Source organism: Anguilla anguilla, chromosome 7 (genome assembly GCF_013347855.1).
Source record: "Anguilla anguilla isolate fAngAng1 chromosome 7, fAngAng1.pri, whole genome shotgun sequence".
In the NCBI taxonomy this organism is placed as follows: domain Eukaryota; kingdom Metazoa; phylum Chordata; class Actinopteri; order Anguilliformes; family Anguillidae; genus Anguilla; species Anguilla anguilla.
This window is the reverse complement of record NC_049207.1, coordinates 42,113,855-42,138,469: the sequence shown is the minus strand read 5'-3', so window position 1 is coordinate 42,138,469 and position 24,615 is coordinate 42,113,855. Positions and strand designations below refer to the sequence as shown.

At 37.9% G+C, this 24,615-nt stretch overlaps 1 protein-coding gene across 5 annotated transcripts in view; it reads left to right on the top strand.

Annotated features, from left to right (window-relative positions):
* The first annotated feature begins 9,206 nt into the window (after window positions 1-9,206).
* LOC118232299 (paired box protein Pax-5-like) overlaps window positions 9,207-24,615 on the top strand; it is a 62,606-nt gene continuing 47,197 nt past the window's right edge. For 2 of the 5 annotated variants that reach the window (XM_035427181.1, XM_035427178.1), the window contains exon 1: window positions 15,626-17,157. In XM_035427181.1, coding sequence (XP_035283072.1) covers window positions 17,115-17,157 — 43 coding nt within the window. In that variant the 5' untranslated portion in view covers window positions 15,626-17,114. Of the gene's footprint in view, window positions 9,866-15,625; window positions 17,158-24,615 lie in introns of those variants that run through there. The other 3 variants (XM_035427180.1, XM_035427177.1, XM_035427179.1) reach the window with 3 other exon arrangements.

The following is a 24,615-nucleotide window of genomic DNA, read 5'->3' as shown; positions in this document are numbered from 1 at the left end:
TCCTTGCTATCATCAAAACACTTGGATGTCTAATGAAAGATTCCAGTATTTTACATGTGTTGCAAGTTTAACTCACAGGCCTGTGCTTTCCTGGATGAGTACTGTCCCCTTTCTTATATATCGGTACTATATTACCTTACTTCCAGTTCTCTGGTATTTCCCCAGTTTCTGAGACTGTCTAAAAATACCTGCCAGTGGTTTAAAGATGATCTCACCTCACCTGGTAGTGTTCTACTTGCAGATATGTCTGAAGGTAGTCACCCCAGGTTTCGTATGCTCTATGTATTTGTGGTAGACTGTTCGCTGTGATTTTTTTAACAAAAAATGTTAGTGGTCCCCCTCTGGCAGTTCCCTTGAGAAATGCATATGAGCCGGTGAGTAAATGCTTTCTGTATCTACTACAAGTTCCAGGAAATCAGTCTAAACTGAAAAGCCTGTGCATTAGCTTACATGCTCCAGCCACGGAATTATGAGCTGTGTGGACTCTTCATTTGACACACCCCGAACCTTTTCTACTTCTGCACTCTCGACCTTTGTTAGACCATTGACTATCCCCTGCAGTAAGGCCCGTTGGCCTTTTTATTAGGGCCAAGGGAACCAAAAGAGGTCTCATGCCCAATCTATTCTAACAGCAGTTCATATTCTCTGAAGGCTGACACATACTCCAGCAGACTGGATTATACTAAACCCATGGAAAGCGTTCTTGCAGGGGTTCCATCTCTTGCTATAAGTTGAGCTTGATCTGTAATTCCCCCTTCTTCCCCCATCTCGCTCATGTCCTTTCTTTTTGGGTTGTGGTGGCTTGTGGAATGGAAAAGACCACCCTGCTGTTCAATTTCCTGTTGGCACACGGTGGCATTCATCTAGGATCCCTTGTATATGGGAGCTGCCTCTTGGTGCTCATCACTGGAATAAATTGGATTTTGCAGGAAGGAGATGCTTGCAGATTTTCTCCCCTTTTACTAATTTTAATTGATTTCATAAGGAGTACCAGTCTTTGTGATTCCCTCATTTGTACCCAATATTGCCACTGGCTTGCTCATTGGGAACTGCAGAGGTTTCTAATCAAAGGTTTTTTGGTTTCAACTACTTCAAGTTGACTGATGTACCATGAATAACTGATATAGACTCATTTGAATGCACCTACACAGCAGCCAACCTCAGTGAGTCATGCTTGACTTATACAGTAAAATGTCCAGTCTTAATTTGACTCTAACGTACAGTGCATATGAATCCAACAGGGACCATATGTACTCTGAAAGAGTTGATTTAACACTGAACATTGTACTGTGCAGTTTCAATAACCAGTTTTGCTATCCCCTTGCTGTTCATTTTTGAGGGACAGTCTGACAGCCCATGCCTTGTACTCTTCTGTATAACCCTTTAACTGTGGCATTCTACAGTCTAATTTTATCCCAGAATCAGTTTGGATTTTCCTTTGTCTTTGTCATTGAATTTCAAAATGTCAAAGGCCTGAAATTCACTACCTGGGTAAAGGATCTTGAAAAGACATATTTCATTCATTCATTTTTTCTTTTCTTTTTTATGTGACTATTTTGCTGATAAACGGAAGTCCTCCAACTAAATGTGTGAATTTGACTTTTTTAGTTTTTGCTCCTACTGATGCAGCCATGCATGTGCAGTCAGCCTGAATTCCAGGTTTTGAGGCAACAATATGTGAAAACTGCCACTGAATAAAATTTTCCATCTTTGTGAAAATACAGTTTTTTTTTTTTTGCTTTTTGGTGTGATATAGTGCTATTTTTAAAGCTATTTTACACCCTATAGTATTGTATAAATGCCTATATATAGTCAGGTTATATAATATCATCATTGTCCAACCATTCTAGAACTTTCTATAACTGTCTAATTTCCGTTTATTTTCTTTTCCTTTTATTCCTTTTATAACGAAAGTTCTGATTGGAGGTGGAATTCAGTCTCGGGTTCTAGGCTAACTGTCCTTTACCCTCCGCCGTTGGACTGCTCCATCAGTCAGGACAACTGCAAAACATAAATGTTTTCGCCTTGGAAGTGATGCCATTTTCTTAATGAAAAGTCATATAAGAAAAGTGTCCCAGAAGGCCACACCAGGTCTACTGTGATACTCCAGTGTTATGGCAACTATATCCAATTTGATGGTTCTACTCAGAAACATTAGGCCAATGTGAAATTTGTGGAAGAAGAGGGAAGGGTATTTCCGGTAGTAAATAAAGAAACATGAAAAATGGATACCGTATATTCCAGTGCAATAGTGAAAACTGTTTTATTAGACACTTAGACTGTTAGACATCACTATAGTTTTCTTTTTTATAGACTCTATTGACTTATTAAATGTACTTTGTGAACTTACGTGGAGAGGAAGAAATGTGTGGTCATCTTTCACTCAGACAATTCACAACTGACTAATTACGTCACCTGGAGAAAAAAGAAGTGGAATCGCCAAATTGATGTAAAAACTTTATAATATTGACTAAAGACCTAAAATCTTGCACCGACCATAACTGAACCGTACATTTATTTGTAAGTTATAGGTTGTGTCCTACCGACACTGCATAACAAATAATTAAATAAAAACATAATTTAAAATAAAATGACAATGTTCACTCACTTTAGAATCTAGAATACAGGAGCCAACCAATTATAACTTGAAGGTTAGTCAAATGTCATATGTGATAACCCCGCTCACGTGCATGAGCGCAGTTATCAGTTGAAGAGAAGAACAAATTGTAGGTTGACACTCGATCACAAAGTTATGCCCTGATTATGGGACGTTTTCAATCCCATAATCCTCACAAAATCTTCAAAATAACCCAATCCTTAAAATGTTTTGATTTTGAATGTTCATAATTTACACACGCCTTAATAATGGACATGACGAATCTTCAAAAAGCATAAAATTCTGTCTGAAAAAACCCCACAAAACTTTAATGAATGAACATAATATTAATGTCATTAAATTGATTTATGAATAAGGGTTCATATTGCGATAGGCCGTTCATCGAATATGCGACTAGTTTAATTGGTGCAGTTGTTACAATTCGTTTTACATAAATTGTTACAATTTATAAATGTCTTTTTGAAAATGTAGCCTGCATATAATTATAAGGAATTAAAGCGTGTTTCTCACTGGAACACGTACAGTATCGACACATTCATATTGAGTCGCTGGGTAAGAGAAGCTAAACAGATGATAAGAGAAGTTCTTTAAATAAGTCCAGTGACCTAAATAAATAAATAATTAAATAAATACATCTCGTAGCCTACACAACGCAACAAGAGAGGGCATCTGATTCTGATAAATGACTTTCACTGAATCAAAGATTTACTTCAGTGTTTACATGTTAAATGTCCTCCTTGAACTTCGGATATAGCCTAGTATAAAACATAATCTAAAATTATAAAAGTTGTCTTCTTAAAAACAGACAAAATTTGTTATCAGTCGGACTTGGTTATTTTGACTGTTGTTTCAGTAAATTCTTCTAAATGTGTTTATCTCTCGTGTTGCCCATTTATTTTAGCGGTTTGACCTTAATGAGAAATATGGGAAGTTCTGTAAGTTTCAGGGTTTCAAGTCACCTGCCACTTTAATCTCAATTTGGGTCAAGTAGGCTATGTATATAAATGTTGCATAAGTCTTTTTCCAAATATGCGTGTTTGCTTGTTGGTGCTATAATTGCCTGCTTTCGTTGCAGGGTCTCGCCCTCTGAGTCATTATTTCCGGTTCCACTTGATCAGCGAGAGGTCGTCACGGTACTAATTTGATGAGGTGTCATACCCTTCAAAATATTCTAGTTAAAAAAACCTTTTTTTTAAAGATCTTAAGAATGTTCAGAATTATGCTAACTTTATTAAATAAAATCAGAAATTGACCCGCGAACACATAAATATTTGTGGGCATCGCCTATATGTAGGCTAGACAATCCATTTTCCTTCACATTCGCGTATGTGGGATTTGAATGGTGTAGCCTACGTTTCATTAAAATTAGGGGTCATTTTACAAAGCAATATTTCGACTCTCCTAATATTAAAAAAATTGCCGGGCTAATCCAAGTAATCGCTTGCGACAACCTATTCCAATCTAAACACCGGTAAGAGTTATTATAATTCTGATTCGATTTAAAGAATCATGCATGTATGGGCCTATAGGCTATACAATACAAGTTTAATACTTGAAATCCACCTTTAATTATTCCGTCTTCCTTCCCGGCTGTTGCGCCTTGTAGGCCTACCCAGTCGATGAGAAGGCGTGATGCTCAGGTAGTTTTTGAAAACGTCGTACTTATTTATAAATTAATAAAAAGTCAAATTAATTAAAACTTAAATAAAAACTAATAAAAAAATTAATTAATTAAAAACGTCCATCATCCATTCTCTATCCACTTAGTCCAGGTGAGGGTCTAAGGGTCTTAAAACGTGTTTATTATATATAATATTTCATGAAATAAGTGGCGTACGATTTTTTTTTTTGGTTGGCGGATACTTTTTTGTAGGCTAGAGTTAACATGAACATAGGCCTACACCGATCACTTAGCTGATCATATAGTAAGATTTTTTTTTTTTTTTGCGTTTGCACACACGCACACACACAAACACACACAAACGCAAAAACGAATGACAACGGAAAATATCAAATATCTACAAAAAGGTATACAATAATTATGTTAAATAAAAAAATTAAAACGTTATTAAAATAATACATTTTATGGTTCTGTATATTTTTAATGGTTGCAATTTAACTTTATATTTGGAACACGGGTTGGTCTATAGTGTCTGAACGCTGTCATGTGAAAATCTTGCAATTATGAGGCGATTATGCCTTAACAAACCGAACCAACTATATGTGCGTGGGGGGTATTTCTACATTTTGCTGTCTGCAAATATCTGTCATTAGATTAACTTAAAACTAACTTATAATTATGATATGTGGTTTTGATTTGACTGGTATTTGTTTGCACATATTGCCTGTCGTAAATACCCTTACTACATAGCCACACCTGAAAACGGCCTCGTGCTGGAATACGCAATTCTGGGAATCACAGTGAGTTTGGCATCCTAAAACAGCGTAATTATGTTTTATGTGCCCCTCAGACAAATCATAATCAGTCAGCGTAGCACGTTATAATGCATAACTATTCATACTGTAGTACGTTACCTTTACCTGCGGGCCCCACACTGTAAACGGACCGTTGTTTTCTCACTATTTTTACGCAACAGTTCAATTCAGCTACATGGTTTTTAGTTTTTAACAACCCATTCAATGAAATTCGTCTGACTTGTCACTTTTATTTCACGCTTTGCCAAATATTAACGAAATGCTACTTCATAAGCCCAAGTGCCACAGTTAAATACCTGAATTAACTCGACTCTCAGTTACAGTGAACTCTCCAGAATTCTTCACGGCTGCAAGAACGCTAGTTTTGCTTTGAATTATTTATGTTATTTAACATATTATTTATATATATATATATATGTAACTATGAAAAAGCTATAATTAATTGTGGCGTTCACCATGGTGAACATCGTGGGATGTTCTTGTTTATTAGATTATCCACGAGAAAGGCAAATAATTGAGTTATTTGGCGCTATACCCGTCTGCTTTGGTAAGGAACCAAAAACGGGTCCGAGATGATTTTGTTTCCCAAGACCATTATGCTAACATGGAGGGAAAACAAATAAAAAAATAAAAAAAACATGAAATGGAAATCTATAACACCTTGGTTGCAGTTCCTTGCATTAGTATTACTCGTTTCGGCATACTATATTCGGCCAATAAACTATGTGTTCCTTATGTATTGGATTATTTTCACTTAAAAATACATGCAATGCATACTTTTCTCGGTTACTGTGTAAATTGTTACACATTGATAGTCTACTAACGACGCTGAAGCCTTGCAGTAGGCCTACATCCGCAGATCAGCTCTATCAATTCCTATAGCCTAACTTATTTTCAAGACAACTTTGTGACGTGCTATTACTTTCTGTTGTTTTATAGAATTTAGATGACATTATTTAGTCTATACATTTTTGGTGAGACCACTGTCCAATATTTTACTTTCCAGATCTAATACGATTTTGGGCTTGGCCCCTTTAACCGTATTTGATCCACAAAAGACGGCTATTATTACTTCCATTCTTGTTGCCTACTCATTTGTGCTCCCGCTGGTTCTTTATTCTAACTTTTTTAACTTCCGTGATATTCTGTCGGTTCACCGACTACCCAACAGCTCGTGTAGTTTTGCCATACTGTTCCTGTCTAAAAGTAAGCTAATGGTAGGCCATATTTGGCCGTGGCGAAGAACAGACAAATATGTGCTAATTAATGCAGGAAGATGAAAATGACCATCCTATTATTGGCACTCCCCGATTATAATATTTCACTAAATAATCAAAACTAAATGAACCCATTGAAGAAGCATTGCTTTGTTCCAGCTTTTAATATTTATTTATTTATTTTGGTTAAGTAAGAGAGGACACATACCTGATGAATTATCTGACGAACCCACCGCGATTCAATGTAGCTGCAATGCGCATCGTCCATAACATGTCCAATTTAAACATATTTTAGCTTTTAGATTATGGTCAAATGTACTTCAATAAAGTCAGACACCTCTGTCTGAACCCATAATCTTACGAAGTTAGGAACATATTCAACATTAAGGACACCCTTTGCGTTCAGATTTAATATGCTTCTGCAGGGTTAGAGTTGTCCGTATGGATATGTACTATTGCTTATGAATTCATTGTTCCGTCTCAACACCAATAACTTTTAATGACAAAGATATTAATTACTACAACTAAGATCCTTTCTATAATAAAAGCAGTATGATCGATTGTTTTTCTGCGGACAATGTTTACACAAGATACACTCTTTGATTGCAATATTATGTAAGGAAAACCAGTCATTTTTGGAGAGAAGATGGTGGGGGAGTTTTTGCTCACATACAAGCGTGCATAAAGATGAACATGTCCATAGTTTCAAAAGCGTTGTGTAAAGTATGCATTCCACTGGGTCACTGAGTTAGGTACGAAACCGAACAGATCTAAAATAATGCAGTGTTGTGCAATTAGCTCACTTTCCAAACGAATTAATCATTTTGTGCAATGCCAGTGTGAAGAGACGACACAATTTAACCAATAATTTGTTTTCTTCTGGCATGTTGAAAGCGTATAGGCTATATTACTTTGTTTTCTAGCATAACTGGTTTGTACAGCAATAATTGGACACTATTTGTAAACGCACGTTCTCACTTAGAAATGCAGTTTACAATGTGTCTTCTTGCAGTTTCCAACATGTTTATAACAAAAACAATGCTTCACAGCACTTAATAATTTATTTCTATAATGAATGTAATAATTCAACCGAAACCAACAGTTTGCTTATTAAAATAATTGATACAGTGGTGTATACTTTCAGAGTGCCATGTAACTTCGCAACGTGCAACCACCGAGGAACGTAGGTGTCTAAAATAGTGTCTTCAAAGCGCGTCATAGGTAATGGTCGCACAGTAAATGCTCCCCAAAACTTTAACGGAACGTAGTCGTCAGATAGATTATAGTTATTGCCATATTGCAGATAGTCTTTTATTTTCATAAATGGGATATATAACTTATATATTTATGACAGTTGTATTTAGAAAACTTTCACGAAACTTCAGACTCGCAAAGTCGTCAACTAAGATGGTTCAGTATGCCCCTTTGTTAAGAACTATCCATGAGAATGGGAATAAATAGGAGAGTGTGGTCCCTCGAAGACCCTGGAATCAATTATTTCCTCTGGACACAAAAGCTCACAAAAGGCTTACATCATAAATAGTCATTAAACGTTTAAGGGAACTCATATTAAATGCTTGCAACGTGGACTAGCTTTGCTCGCAAACTCCGAGGACCAAGACCATGTGCACAGCTGGAATTATTTTTTGCTGAAGCATATTGTGGTTAAACCTTGCTCAGAGATTACACAGCTGTAGTAGCTTTTGCACTGACATTAGGCTTTTTGCAGGCCCTCTTATTCAGAGAAACTTACGACTTGTAACTTACAGTAATGCCAATTACCCGTTGGGATGTAAGAAGCCATACCTGGACAGTTGCACATTAATAAGCCTCTATAAAATGTAATAACAGCTCAGTGGGAAGCCTGACGGTGGTCAAATTGGCCTTGCATTTTCATCATGCTCTATGCTTCCACGGGAAACCAACGTTACACCAGGTAACCAACGTGAGAGCTCATCTAAGAGCTAAACCCAAATTATTAAATTCCACACAGTTCACACAGATTTTCTGTCTCTGACAAATGTGTCTCCGTTAATCACAAATTCACCCTATCCACATTTCCAGAGGGAATTCTATTTTGGGCGGTGTGTCAAAAAGAATGATGGAAGCGTTTTTTCACGACTGGGTAAGATTTATTCAATAAAGAGATGTTTTGTTCAGTATACTACATTTTAGTTATGTTATTTAATTGTATTTAAGAACAAAACATTAGGATCTTTAGCTCGTACTGGAAGCTATTATATTATACACATCTGTGTAACCCTGTAATTTCTACGTACAGTATAAGCTACTGTTTTGTTTTATTTATCTATTTTAAAAGGGCTGTTTTTATGGTACTATAAGCCATATTTGACATGCTTCATGGTTTAGTTAGGCTATGATACTGAGACTGAGAGAGAGTGAGTGAGTGAGGGGTGGGGGGGGGGGGGGGGAGTAAAGTTACCTTAATTATATTTTCACTTTCTTTTGAGGAACAGGAAGCTACTTGAATTAATCATTGAAGCATAATCCCTCCCTTCATCTGCCTTTATTACCTGATAGTATTGGTGTACATTGTTAGTGTTTAAAATGACTGTTTACTGTGTTTACTGGAAGCTAATTTTGGTATAGCTTGACTGTTAATGTAATAGGCTATATGGTATTTACATCGGGTGACTATCTGACTGAGTTTGCCAGTGCGTTTAAAGAAAGAATAATCATTCATCAGCTATTACTTAAGAATGAAACATTACTCCACAAAGTTTGTTTTTGTATGTGGTAGATATGTGTTAGATATGAGGTAGGCCTATGCAGTTATTTACTGTAGCCTACGTTGTATGTAATGTAATGCTAGAGGCGAGATTTTAGTACTGTGTTATTTAGCCTTTCAGTGTGTCAGTCGTATTTCGAACTTCGCGTGTTCATTTGGAAACTATTTTGAACTTGTCCAGATAGTCAATTCAGTAAGCCTGTTTAGACTGGTTTGTATATTTAAGGCAAGAGTTTTTACCGACTTTGAATATATGTAAAGCACGGATTTCGTGCATTATCGGTTGTCTTTCAATATTTAGCCAGCCTTGTTATAGTCATGTTAGCATATGGGCTGCATTCCTGGGCCCTGCCCCTCAAAAATGCAAGACTATGGTGATTCTCTCGTTTTCTGTCCAACCCCGGATTCAACTTGAAACACAAAAGAGACCTTTGCGGAAGAGGAAAGAAAATGAACGAAAGAAAGAAAAGTTTAAGTGGAACACAGTAACAGATGTCAGACCGTAGGGACTGTGGTCGTGTCTAGGGAAGGCGTGTGATGTTGTGAAGGAAGAGGACATGAGCGCACATTGCGAGGTGCTCTTTAGTTCCTTAATCGTTTCACGGTTCCCTCTGAGTCTTTTTTTCAGCTTAAAACGTTTAGTTTCAGCTCAGTGATCAACCGCGACAGCGCTACAGGGAGCGGAAGAGTCGAATAATTTCAACCTGCAGCTCACCAAAGCCACTGATAAAAAAAAGGAAAAAAAAAAAAAACTTTTGTTCTTTTTTCCTCGCAAAATTTCCTATCTCTCACGCACCAGGATGGACTTTGACCAAAAGCAACAATCGCACAGGAGCGGGAGGTCAGGTAGGGAAGACTTTTTACACACTTTCACACAATTTAATCAAAAAGCAAATACAATATATCGGTTTGAACGACAAAATAGTAAATACAATTGGACAGCATCCTAATAAAATTAGTGAGTTTTTCATAAAAGATACTGGAGCCTACAGTATATAGCTACATTTTGACTGTAACTTTCAAGAAACATGCAAGTATCTAAATTATTGTGGTCATCAATACGTGTGAGGGAAAGTATGCTATGTTATGTTGCCTTGTGTGCGCGCACGCGCATGCGTGTGTTTGTGTGTGTTTGTTGAATGCTGCCATGATTAGGCTACATGTATTTTTTATTTATAAGATGTCCATCGTAAACAAATTGTTGTCAAAGGTTTGGACAGCTATGTAGAGGAAAACAGTTTGCGCTTGAAAAACAACAACTATATATTTAATATATCATACATTTCAGTTTCCCCTTATTTTTATGATTTGTGTTTCTGATTTATTTTTGTAGCCCATGTAACATAGCATAGCCTACATGTTTTCTATATTTTCTTGTACTTTCTCATATGTTTAACTGCCTTTAAAATGGTAAAAGAACCGAATCAAAGAAAAACGTAAAATATTTGCGGTCTTTGCATTGTTTGTTTCCTTCCTCGACGCAGTTATATTCAGTACACATTTTTTTATATTCATGTTTTTGAATTCCTTGTCATGGCTTGAATGCCAAACTGAACGAGAAACGGCGGCATACCACGTTCGTGCCTGAAAACAATTGAGTAGCCGAATGTTAATATTTAGCCTCTTTGCTCTCCTGCATTTTACCAGTTTTGGACTTCTTGAAACCTTTTACTCGCGAAAAAGCACCGGAAAAATCAATAATGATCATTTTGTGCATTATTTGCTGGACTGGGTAATCGATGCTCGGTCAGCGGTTCTCGCTGTGAACTTCGTCAGCGATTTCTGCAACATTGTGACTTCATTCTTACAGAGTTTGTTGTTCACTTTTCATTATGGTAATTGTTGGTTATTATTAAGTTTACATTTGTTTTCAAGACACACGTTTCCTAACATTTTAACATTTTTTTGCAGAACATATCGCCTTCTTGAACTAAGTGGTAGGCATATTAATGCAGCTTCGTATAGGCCTACTAGTCTCCGTGAGTGCAATTTGCCTGTGTAGATGAGTACTGTTCAAATTGTGTTTCACAATGAAAACTATACGAATGCCTGCACGCCAGTCTCCCTAGGCCAACTTATCTACACTTATTTCGACAATATACATTTTCAATAATTGCGATACACAATGTATAAGCATTCCATTCTTCATATGATGCATTTATAGAATTCGAGAAAAAGAATAGCATATTAATTTGTATTCTATATAATCTGTTTCCATACTCTATCGCAAAGCATGCACACGTGTATGGCAATTTATGCAAATATCAGTCCATCTCAGATTAGACCTGAAATTAACAGGAATGTGTTGTCTCGTGAATTAATATTGGTGCACAAGCTAAACCTTTAGTTTTGTTTTGCGCGGTCTCTGTGACCGTCTAGTGACAGGCACTGGTGAGCGAATAAGCTATGGGGATCTGCTCTCGTCGCTCCTCCGGTGAGGCCATCTTATTGTTTATATATTCAAGTTCATGAGGTGTGTGGACCATTCGTATCCTCGGTGCAACAGGTTCCTCTACAGCGTTCCCAGATGAGAGGGAATCCGTGCACTGAAACAGCGGGCCTTGTAATTAGAGTACATTAAAGCGCACGATTGAACGACGCTGTGACTCTGGTCACGGGAAATGCTGTCGTTCGTTTTCCCCTCAAGGTATATTACAACATATCTTGCGTCACGTGAAATGCATTGCTATTTTATTTAGTTGGGATTTTCCATTCATACCTTCTCATAATTCAGCGGAGTGTTTGGCTCACTGTCGTATCAATGCTGACCTAATAGCTTTAGAATGTGTAACTGAATTCTTCCTGTTACACTGGAGTTTAAATCTTGGCAACCAGATGTGTTTAAACCGCATAGTTCTACACTCAACATTATCGAATTGTCTTTTGGTATATAACTTCGGACTAGCCCATACACGACTCGCGCATTTAATTGAGTTTTTATAAAACATTTCTCCGAAGCTTCATTTTATTGTTTAAGTACCTATTGGCGTAGATGATGGCTCACTGTCCCCGCTTTGCGACATTAAAGGACGGCTCAGATCGGGAGGACCACCTTGCCACTCGCCTGGTGCAGTGCATTTCTTTCCAGCGGATTTTCCACCAAGCAGTCGTCCGTGGTCCGTGAAATATTGTATAGCATTGCTTGTTTTTGTTGCTTGCTCCGACTATTAGGCGCAGTTTACTGTTTGTAAGTTAGTGCCGACACTCGCCAGTTGCAGCGCTGTTTTACCATATAGGGAATCTGGGTAACGACGAGGTCAAAGCGCATTGGAATTGAAAAAAAAAAAAAAAAAGATATAGTGACAACGACTCACTTGTGCAAATAATATAACTTGCCCAAATTAGTCACCTTTCAGTGAACATTGCCTCGTTCTTTTTTTTTTCTCTTGGAGAGCAGGAGTCGGGCAGTTTAATCGATTTTATTTCCAGTCAAAATAAACAGCCCTTATGGATGACTGCATGGGGCCAGAAGTTATTTTGGAAAATAAGAATAACTACAGGCTCTGTGTAATTTAATTAAAATTGGAAGTCATATTTTTCAGAGCAGCCTACTACACTTAAAGTCAGTCTTCTTTAGTGGATTATTATTATTTCTTTATTTTTGTTTGCAGATGTATTTTTGACTTAAAAGATACGAATTTCTCATTATGTGTAGAAACAAAAGCGTGAAACAAAATTAAAAAATGATTGCATGGACAATTAATTTTTCATAACACTCATCTTGGATGCGAACCTCTGAGTTTAGTAGTTTTGTTGAAGGGCTACAGAATCCTTGCCTTTTACCCAAACGATTACTTTTTTGAATGCAGAAGGTCGTACTGGCAACTGGGAAACAAGCAGGGCCGATTGTGAGGAAACATTGAATAAATGTATTTTGGCCCACATAGGACACCTTTCGACTACTGTTCTGCGGAGAGCGTACAATTATTACAATTATTGAACCGTGTTTTTAATTGACTAACATTTTCAGAAAGAAATGTGCTGTTTTAATAATCAGACACGTAATTGTTATGCTGGAATTGATATCTTGACATATTTGGCAAATGTGGAGGAGAACGACTGAGCTATGCGACGATCAACAATGTGTTTGCAATGTAGTAACAATTTGAATCTCTTTTGTCAGCTTCTACTACTCAAATGTCGAACAAACGTACAAAATACCGAAATCAAATATTTATGGATTTGTCGATGTTGGTCTACGTGTTTACACATATTTGAATCGGCCTGAATTGTACTTTTCATTTTTTCTGACTGCCCCCGCCTATAGGCTATATTTTTTTGTTAGCACTTTTTGACCGATAAGTGGACACTGTGTTGCACAGTGCATATTATTAAGGTCTTATATAATTTTGTCCATGCTGCATATTGGCAGTGCACCATGGCCAGAGTTGTGTTAATATAGACCATGGTTCTTTAGTAAAATATTAATTTTTATTCAGGTGACCCATTGTGATGATACATGTAACTGCCCCGCGACTGAATCCTGTTGTTAAATGTCATATGTCATATGTTTTCCGGATTTGAAATTCATATTTTTGCACGCCTTTCCTTCAATCTAATACCGAATATATTCGAACCTAATCAAGTTCGCTTTATTTCGGCCGAGCTAATTAATCGGCCTCCATATAAAGCTAAGTCAAGGGATTAAGCAGAAAAAATGTAAAATCGTTTCTCGATTTTGCCTTTTTTGTTTTGTTTTGTTTTGCTTATTTATATTTTTTGCAAATGTTAGAAGTGCGGCAGTTTCATTTAAACCTGGTAGGTGTTTGATTTGCTATGGTATGCAATCCGGCCACGCACGCCCCCTCGTGGTATTCAAGAGTAGCCTAAAATGAATCGAAAGCCATTGTCAGAAAATACACGGATTCACTTTTCAATTTGCGTGAAGGTATGTGTAGCCCTCATATTTTACTTATCAAGGAATATCCAAAATCACGACAAATCGGAAATGAATCGTGCATTCTCTCGGTCATATTTCTGAAAGCAAATGCATCTATGTGGGAATTGGCGCCGCGCTCAGTATTTTCGCTTTTGATTATTCTCTGCCTTTTATGCAACCTACTTTGTTAGATACTTCGCAGAGTCTTTTATGTATAATACTTATCAATATCACATATGTAAGCTAAATTAACCACAATCTCTAGCATTCTCCATATAGGGGAAATGCAGCGTAAGCTGGTTTAACACAATACTTATATAGGCAGGACCAAAGATCTTGCAAAAGCATACATAACGTATCGCAGGTCGTTGTGAAAGGGACGACTTTATCCTAGCATTTATACAATAAAGCAGAGTAGCCTATACTTTGAAATGCAGACGACATGAATGGAATGCACCGAGATTAGGTCTACAAAGAACAATATGTATACATGTATATCAGTGCAAGTTAACTAATTCTCATCCAAACGTGGCCTTGTACAGTGGCATGTAAAGGCTTGGAATATTAAAAACAAATCGATAAATTACACAAACTTGAAAAAAGAAAACATTTCCCTTTTCAGAATTGTGTTAAACTCACAATTTTACACCGCGTTGATACGTGATTCGGTGTGAATTCGTTTTAACGTAGAATAATCAGGCTTCTATGAATACTCACACTTCATATTATTTGTGGTGCGGTGTTAGCAAACTCATATACGTATATATATATATATTTCATTCATTATGAATAGGCAGATGCAGTAATTACAGCTCCATCGCATTGGCACTGTATTTTTACTGTTAATGAGAAAATAGAACACAACAAATATAATATTAAATAAGTAAACTTGTGTAACCTATACATTTTGCTTAATTTTTTCTCACAAAACCTGATACATGGGCTAGTCAAAATATAGAGGCACGTATAGTTAAAATAAAATGTTTACTTATTACAAAGAAGTACCAGAAAATAAATATTTTGATTAATTTATATGATAGCTTTCCACCTTATTTAGAAAAAGAAACTCACGTTATTGTAGTGCAGGCTAACAGTTTCATTTTTATGCCATCTTTCTAAAACCACATTTATTTCAGAATGAGTACTGGACATTGTTGTACTGCATCGTCTCTTAAGGTGGGTTTACTAGATAATATTTTGCATGGCTCTGGTAGGATAATATTGCCTTCACTCTGGAAATAATTTCTAGGTCTCGTGTTCAACTGAGTCACGATATTTCGCGAAAGACTGTTGTTACTCTGTCATATAGTTCTGGAAAGATCCGACTCTTATTCCTTGCAATTAATTCTAAAATTCATCTTAAATAAAACGCTATTGATAAACATTTTAATATGTGCTGTTAACGAATGAAGCATAAACAACACGATAGACAGCTTCATTTTTTTTTACTTGAAAATTGAAATTAAAACTGAGGTTATTCGATCCAAAAACCACTTCTTTGCGAGACCTTCCATTTGTCAATGGGCAATTCGGACAGAGGTAACCTCACCCACTGGACTCGCGTTATCCAATACCTGGCGCCCTCGACAGAGAATTTCGCAGCCTGCATCCAATTGGTTAAGAATAGAAAGAGCCACTTTGTGATTGGTAACCTGCATTTGAATGGCAGGGTCTGCAAGGCGGAATGGTAGGTTTCGGGGCTGAGCCTGCGGCGCTGTCCACACGAGCGCAGGTTCTGAAACGCGCTGTGTGCACTATGGCTGTGGCTTCGCCCAGAGGCGCAGCCGCACGGTAACTCCAGGGCGCCGGTACGACGCTGCGGGAATCGCAGAGATATTTCCGCGAGAGGACCAGTAGATCCAGCATTTTCACAGTCTCCCAAAGGCAACCGAACAGCATTCCTTTAGAAAAAAGCTAAGCGGGCTCTCCCGTGGATTACATTCACGTTATGAAACCGCGAACACATGAAAGTTGAACTGCGCCACTCAGGCAGACTGGAAACATTTTTTCCCCAAGTTTTCATCTGAACGTTGGATACACATATTTTGGATTTACTTTTATTTATTTTCTTTCCGAATAATTTATTTTTTACGCTTCCAAATTCCACCACTTTATAAAGCGTGGAATCTGAATATTTTCCCGGGTGTGTCTGAATGTTATCGGCGATTTTTAATGTTTTTTATTTATTAATTTTTGGAGCCTATCGCAGATGGAGACTTGCCCCGCTGATGTCTGAAGAGCCTCTTTAGTGCTCTTGCTTTCCGACTTCGAATAAAACGCAAGCGGATTTGTGAAGATAAACTTTATCTCACTAAAAAAAAATCATATGGTGGCAGGATTGGTGAAAGCCCGAAACGAAAACCTTTAAAAGGAAATCGCATTGTCTACTGGCGCGGGGGTTTTCTGTAACTGTTCATAACTAACACTTTTCACAGACCCGATGTAGCTGGTGGCGGAGGGGTGAAGGAGAGCCCTGCGTTCTAAGACCATTGAGAAAAAAACTTTTTTATTCTCGCTCAAAGTAGTGAAGAAGCTTGTCTGTCACATTCGGACATACGTTATAACCTCGGCACGAAATCCGGATAGGTGTGAATTTCTCCACAGGATCGCAGTGTTTTTTAATCGCTCTGCTGTTGACAATAGCGGTGGGACAAGCGAGTTGCTGGAACCCGGCGCTGGAGAATGATGCCGCGACGATAGCAGGCACACACACAAAAAAGCAACAACACCACACACTTTCACATAGGCACGCACACACGCGCACGCCCGCGCGCGCGCACACACATACACATAGTACAGAGAAAAAATACATAGGCAAGTTGACTGTTTTCAGCGTCATTCCATTGGACTATATCAGCTAAGATACGTCTGTAGGATTAATTTAGTTTAGATTTTTATTAGAACTATTTATATTTTTAATTTTTACTTTTTAATTTTTGAAAATTTTTTCTGCGATCACAACTGCGTTTTCTTTAACAATTTTGGGGGAAAAAGGCAATTCACTTTTTTTAACCAAAAGGCGCGAGTCTCCTGTGTTTCATAATAGCTGGACCTTAACAGAAAATTTGAAAAAAGAGGCGCTTCCTTCGCAAATATTTTTATACAAATTTTGCTATTTATTTTCCCCTTGTCCCTTAACAAGCTTTGAAATTCGCTGTGGAAAGGAGTTGCTAACACACTGGCCGGGCCGCCCCCCCACGCTAAAAGACTTCTCCGATGGAAATACACTGTAAACACGACCCGTTCGCAGCAATGCATAGTAAGTGGGCTGCTTCTTCCTTCAAATGCGAATATTTAAGTTGTTGGACGCTTACTGTGTTATTGTATCAGTACAAACTCGGATTTAGCTGCACACTAATGTCATCACTTGTGCAGTTGTGAAATGTTTGGCTCAGTAGTAAAAGGTTAATGGTTCACGGACGACTTGTTTGTGTAATATAATTGGGAAGTTTTTAATGATAAACTCATATGAAATAACGTGACAGCAGAGTCACTTTCAGGCTGAACCATGGCAGGATGCCTGGAAAACCTGAAAAGGTATCTTCCGTTGTGAAATTATTGCTGTGTAGGGCCGAGTATGCGGTGCGGAATCTTTACGTGTGTGTCCCCTGATGACAATGTCGCTCATGCTGTCCAAACGGTTGGGGGGTGGGGGAGGGGGCTGGGGGGGTGTTGAAAAAAGCCACAAGCCACCAAGCGCAACAAAGCAACAATGAACTTGACCTGGCGTGCAACAAACACGAGTTTCAGCTTCAAATCTTATTACTCAAAACACCACCAGCCACTCCGACCTATACTATATATTTATCAATGTTACATGTTCTGAAACAGTATCTTGGGAATGGTATTTATGAAGGCTATATGACCGTTGGTTTCATTGAAATGTTTTTTGTTCTATGGTTGTAAGTGCATTGTTTTGAGTCGCGTTAGGCTATATTGACTAGTATTAGGCTGAAATAAACAATGAGACACATCAGTACCAAACCATAATTATAAATGAGTGATATATAGCCTAAATATATCAATATAGAAATATGTTTTGCACTTCTTATACTAAATATATCAATGTATAAATTTATTTTGCACTAACTTCAGATTATTATTATGATTATTATTATTAATACAAATAATAAAAAATAATAACAATAATAATAATTGTAGTAGTACTAGTAATATTGCTACAACTAGTATAATGATTACTATTGTTATTATAGTTTTTAAATAATAATAATAATAATAATAATAATAATAATAATAATAATAATAATAATAATAGGCTAATAATGTTGGTTTCTCTCTGTGATTATACTAGAACACGTTTTGAATTTTTCAAAAGCGCCTTCTCAATGTATTCCTGGTACAACAAAATACGGCAAATAGCAATTGTGTAGTGATATTCGACCATCACTCACCAAGAATGAAGGGAAGCTTTTTTATTAAGCTATCATTACGCTTAATAAAACTTGGCTTTTTTAAACTTAACGCTTTTGTATGTTTTCCGTGTATGGCCATATAAGATGTCTCAAGAAGATTTGTCCTTTCACATGCAGTTAGGCTATGTGAAATGACACCAACACGGCAAGTTAAACGGTGGATTCGACATGCAGATTTCGAAAAAGCTATAACTAATCACATTTTCCTCCAGGTCTGGCCTTTTCTCGCATTTAAGTGCCCTTTTGAGGTCGTAACAAACCGTTTACAATGGTTTGACGTCAGAGGCAAGCTGTAGTTACCACTGAAATATCAACGATGTGATCATATGGTTAATCAAATATGTACTAATATATTTGTGTGAGTCTGTATGTTTATTCTGTGGCAATTTGGTAATTGTGAACAATTGTCAGTTTACTCTCAGGAACGAAGGTCTACATTGCCCTAGAAATGTAGGCCTGTACTATACCGTGGCCCTTTCCTTCTGTGAATGAACTTTGCATTTCTGTTTCAACCACTATTTTAAAGGCACCGTGGAAATGTCGGCCTGCGTGACTCTGCTGGTTATTTATTTATTTATTGCATTGCCATAAAACCAGGATATGAACTCATGATTGAAGCGAAGAATATTATTTTATGTCTACAATTGCATCGTAACTATTGCTGTGCCTTTTGCTAGAATTCATTTAAATGGTTAACAAACATAGCACAGCTAGTTTAGATCATAAAGTTAATTTCGAATGAATGAAAACGACGTTTGCACAAATTAGGAATTAAATAATCTATGCGAAAAGAGATTATAGAATCGGCTACTTTCTGATCTCAGGGTAGGCTAATTTTAGACAGTGTGCCTGTTAAAAATAAAAGGAAAATGTCCCACTTCGCAATATATTCCCCTTTGTGCACTGGGAGCTATTATTACAATGATTGCTAATTTGGCGCGAGCTGCTGTGCATTGAAGACTTAACAGTAAATAAACTGACGACAGGTCTTGGAAAAACAGTTGGTCATAATAGGCCTACTGTATTCCTGGGCCAGAGCTGCGTTCAACAGAATTACAAACCTGTGGGAATGGCACTGTCTTCTGGGAGCACAGTATTTTTTTGCCGATTTATTGCACTCAAGAAAAGTTACCTGATTCGACTCATATCTATTTTTTGGTGTTGGAGTTCCTAAAACTTACCTTGAAATCACTTTTTTTAATGAACAGGGAAGCTCAACTTTTTAATGTTTCGGAAAGACTGGATAATTAATAGTCACAAAATACATGATTTTTAAATGAGGGGAACCAATACAAAATAATATTATGTGTACTTGTTATCCATTTATGGAATAGTTGATCTAATTTCAAACTGTAGCTATTATTATTATTATTATTAGTAGTAGTAGTAGTAATAGTAATAGTAGTAGCAGCAGCAGCAGTAGTAGTAGTAATGGAAGTAGTAGTATTCGTATTAGTTGTAGTAGTATAAATTATAGTGGTTGGCTATTGTGTTATTGTTGTTATTACAACAGCTACTATACTGCTGAGAAAATGTCATGTCCATGGTCCGGAATACTGTTGAAAGTGAAATAACATCTATCAATTTGGGGGCTTTGAAAAGTTTTCTTAAACGGTAAACGGAGCACAGAAAAGCATGCACATAGTTTCACCTAAAATGTTGCACGATCTAACTCATAAACGTACTAATACATATTAAATATAGGATAACACACACACACACACACACACACACACACATATCAGCCGCAATTTCTGCCGAGTCTGCCTTTCTGCTTTTTTTTGTCCGAATTTTCATTTTAAAGGGACGACGTCTTATGAACTCCAACAAACAGAACGCACTGACAACGAAGATAAAAAAGAGCACAGAGCCCTTTTTCTGGATGAGAGAACAGACATATTTTTATCCGCCTTGCTCTCGTTCTTTCCCACGGTATCGGTCTAATTCATTTGGGTATTAAAACATTCACGTTGCGATGGGGACGACTAAATTAATCAAATGTGCGAACCCAAGTTCATGATCTGTTTGGCAAAGTATGCATAAATAAATAAATAAATAAATAAATAAATACTGACATAAACTATCATATCCCGCAGGACTTTAAGTAAGTGTGTTTATTTGCAAATCATGACCCTTTTAATCACACTGATCAAGCATCGCTTTCAGATTATATTACAGATAATATCCCAACAGAAGCGACCTTCACGAATACACGTTCGACTGTTTTTCATTCATATCGCCTTCAGAGCATAAAACTGTAAGATCATTCCCACAGTGCGACTCCTCCTAGACACCAGCTCGGCAGTGTTGTTGGGTGCCTGCAAACTTGGTTGCAGAGTATTCATTTATGTCATCCCATAGTTCTGCTAACTCATAGGACATATACACAAAAATGAGTTACGTAATTTTCAACAAGGCATGCGTCTTTGACGTAGTATACACATTGCATGTAAATAACAACCACACTCGCAATAAATATGTTCCAACTAACGCAAAAAGTTGTTTTACATTTTCAGCATGGAGCACGAATGTGAAATGATCCAGAAGAAACAAAACGTAGCACTACACTTATAATGCAGTCTAACACTCTCGATAGAATTAAGGACAATTAAAAAAAAAAAAAAAAAAAAAAACATTTTGCAAGAATTCTGCATCACAAATGCATCAAATGCAAAAATAAAATAAAAATAAATTAATGTAAAATGAATAACTTGAGAGAAGCGTAAGCTTTTCCATAATATGTTGAAACATGCTGTTGTATTGAACACTTGTGTGTGTGTGTATATGTGTGTGTCTCTGTGTGCCTGTGTTTGTGTGTGTGACTCTTGTGCACTTTTGTGTGTGTGTGTGTGTGTGTGCGTGTGTGTTTGTGTGTGCGTTTGTGTTTGTGTGTGTGTGTGGGTGGGTGGGTGCATGTGGTAGCCACTTTAGTTATGTAATGAGTCCAGTATGACCCTCAGAAAATGGACAGAAAAAGTTCATACTGAGGCTATGAATTGCTAAAACAGCCTGAGCAAAGTTTACCTGTGGAGTTAACGGCACACTCTTTGATTTCAGTTTGTCTCATAACGCAAAGACAAAATAAAAAGCCAAAACTCTGCAAATTGATATGATGTTAAATTTCCCTTCAGACTAAAGGAAGAACTGTAGCTCAAGCTTGGGTTATTAGGGAGAAGTAATATTAGTGTGGGCACATCTTACAAAGGAGAAGAAGAGAAGGTTCTGTGTAAAGAAATAGCTCATAAGAATGGTGCTGGGAGAAGTGGAGTGCAGGGGAACAGAGAAGTGGTGTTCTGACCAGGATACTCAGCACCTGGTGGTTGCAGGTTCAAATCCCTGTCAAGTGGCAGCCGTAAGTTCTAAGTCAACCTGTATAAGGGCTCTGGTAGTTGATGTAGCATCTGGGAAAATTCATGTTCATGGCGGTGATTGCGGTTGAAGTTATTCATAATAATAGTGACTGAAGAGTAGTGGTTATAGAGCAGGACTTTGAAATGAGAAACCTGCATGTTACCTTGCTCATGAGACATTTTACTCATGAGCAAGGTAGCTAACCTGATTTGCTATGATACTTACCAAGCCACTTACAAAGGTAATGTGTTAAAATTTGAAAAATAACAAGCATTAGTGTCCCAGGATGAGAATTTCCCCAAGTGGATAAATAAGGTAACTCAGCTGTGCTCCAGCTCAACTTTTTGGGGACAGGGCATCTCCATGAACCATGGCCAGGGGTGCTGTTGTTAGGGGCGGGGGGAGATTAGGGGGTGCACAGGTACATTCTCCTGGGTCTTAGATGGGGGGTTGGTCTGAGAACTTGTGGTAAATATTATTTAATGGTTCGCGCAGAGAAAATTTTGGCTCGGGAATTTTCCCCCCAGCAGCCCAGCCCACTGCGTCCAGGTCGCTTTGCCCAGGCCTCCCCGAAAGCAAGCCGCTCCCGGGACTCTGCAGTGCCCTCCCGCCCCCCCCCCCCCCCCCCCCCCCCCCGCCCGAGCTCCTCTGCGGGCGTCCGGACGCGCTGGAGTTTTTCTCCGCGCGCGGCGGAGCTGTCAGCGGGACTCACCTCGGGAACGCGACGGCTCGGATCATTAGAAAATCTTTGCCCTCCGAAAGGCGGACCCCCCTCCTTATCGATCACATCCTCTTCATCTGGAGGGGAGGTGTCAGGAGCGGCCCGCTTTTCCACAGCTTCTTCGCACATGCCCAGTACATATCAGGATTGCTTTTTTTTTCTTTTTCTCTTTTTTTCTTTTTTTTACAGTTGAAGAGTCTTCAGGCACTGTGTTCAGCACAGCCTGATATGTTAATGAGAGGGAGACACAGATAAGCATGTGGTCTCCTTGCTAAAATGGAGGAGACTGACACACGTCAAAGCCTCTATATTTAATTAAAATGTGATACACTTTGCCTGAATGCTCCGTTTTTTATTTCAGTAATGCTGAAACTCATAATTTTGCATAATATATCAAGTAACACTTCTTTTAAGTATGCAGCAATATTATCGGTGCCAGTCTGGCTCTTGCAGAGTTTGTTTCAGACAGGGATTCAGTGCACATCATTAGAGTAAAATGTACTCTAAAAGAGTTGATTTAATACTAAAATCAACTATACTAAACCTTTTGCTGCGTAGTTCATAAAAGTTAATGGCAAGTTGGCTGCAATTAGATTGAATAGAGGCTAAAATATCACCGGTTTCCACGGTGGATCATAAAGTACCAGCAGCATTTGTGAGAACAGACCCGCTGGCTTTTAAAATGTAAAATAACAAAAACAGAAATGCTTAATACAAATGGATTTTCTAAAGCTTGGAGAAAAAAAAAAATCAAGGCATTGTATTTAAAAGCCATAAAACCCCAAAGCTAAGATTATACACCCCCTAGACCGCCTTATTTTTTGTTAATACATTTCCCCAAAAGAAGCAATCAGTATGTTAATATTGTAAAGTAACAGGATTATGAAGTGTGTTTCCATCAGAGTTCATTAGGTTTCTCCGAGTGTTCAGGCAGCACTTACATTCTCTGGCTGCATTTAACCGTACAGAAGCAAGAGTGAGCTGAATAAAAGCGAGAGGCGTGCGTGCTCGGAGCATGCTGGGTATGTTTGCGAAATGCCCAAGCGCGCCTTCTCTCTATTCAGCAGATGTGCGTCCTGTCAACCAACTTCTGTTTTGAGCCTTCTTCTTATTCTCTGTCTCCTTTCTGCTCCTTCAAGGAAATCATTTGATGATGTTGTACTCCCTGTTCAGCACGATGATTTACAGATAAGGATCAGTTCGCTGCAGTTTCTCATGTGGCCACCAGTGGCAGCAGTGAGTCTTCAAATCAAATGGAAGTGGGAGAGGAAGTACGCTGACCCCGTCCTTTGTTTAGGGTCCATGGGCCTGTGGAAGCTTGCAGCCAGCAGTCAGTGAGAGCCTTTAGCAGGGCTCTGGTTGGTGCTTTTATTCGTTTCCATCTCTGATCAGGCTAAGCAGGCTAACGCTACCTCCTTGCAGTTTGACCTTAACTGTGAAGAGTGATTTCTTAATTTTCTTAGCAGTTAAAACATTTCGAATTTGGGTGTTGCTGAGAATCATTTGTCTTGTGTACATGATGTGCGTAAGTGCGTCGCTCAGAATTAAGGGCAACCAATAATGAGGTAACATTGAATCTATGTCTTTGGGGATTGTTTTAGTTGAATAATTTTCAACCCTACTTCTTTGAATCATTGATTTATCATTACTTGTGAAATATTGACTTATGTGTAGGTTAATAGCATTGCCACTTGTAATTTAAGAACAGCATGCTGCAGTGGTCAGACTGAAAGTCTCCTTCTCTGGCCAGCTAAAGTTTTGATGCTTTTCATCAGTTCTTCTTGTTCTCCTTTGCACTGCTTAGACAGATACTCTCCCCTTGCTGCATTCAAGGATTTAAAAAGATAGGAAATCATTTTAATTAATAGATTTTACCTGAATGAATCTTCACTTTTAGGGTCCTGCCCAATTGTTTTTTGGCTTTACTTGTCTTCACAGTTAGTAAGAATGAAATATAACTTTAAAAAAAAGTTTTCAATGAAGATGTTCACTGACATTTTGGTATGTGATTGTACTACATGCCCTTATTTAGAATTACACAATAATTGTCCTTGTTTTGTTTTGTGGCTGAACAGAGTGAATTTCATATTGAAAAAATCCAAAAAATAATGGTGCCTTTTTGGTGCACAGGAATGTAAGGGACAGCATAAAAATTTGTTCAAGGGCAGGGGTGACATCCAGTCTTGTCTGAAAATGGCTGGTGGATGTGCAC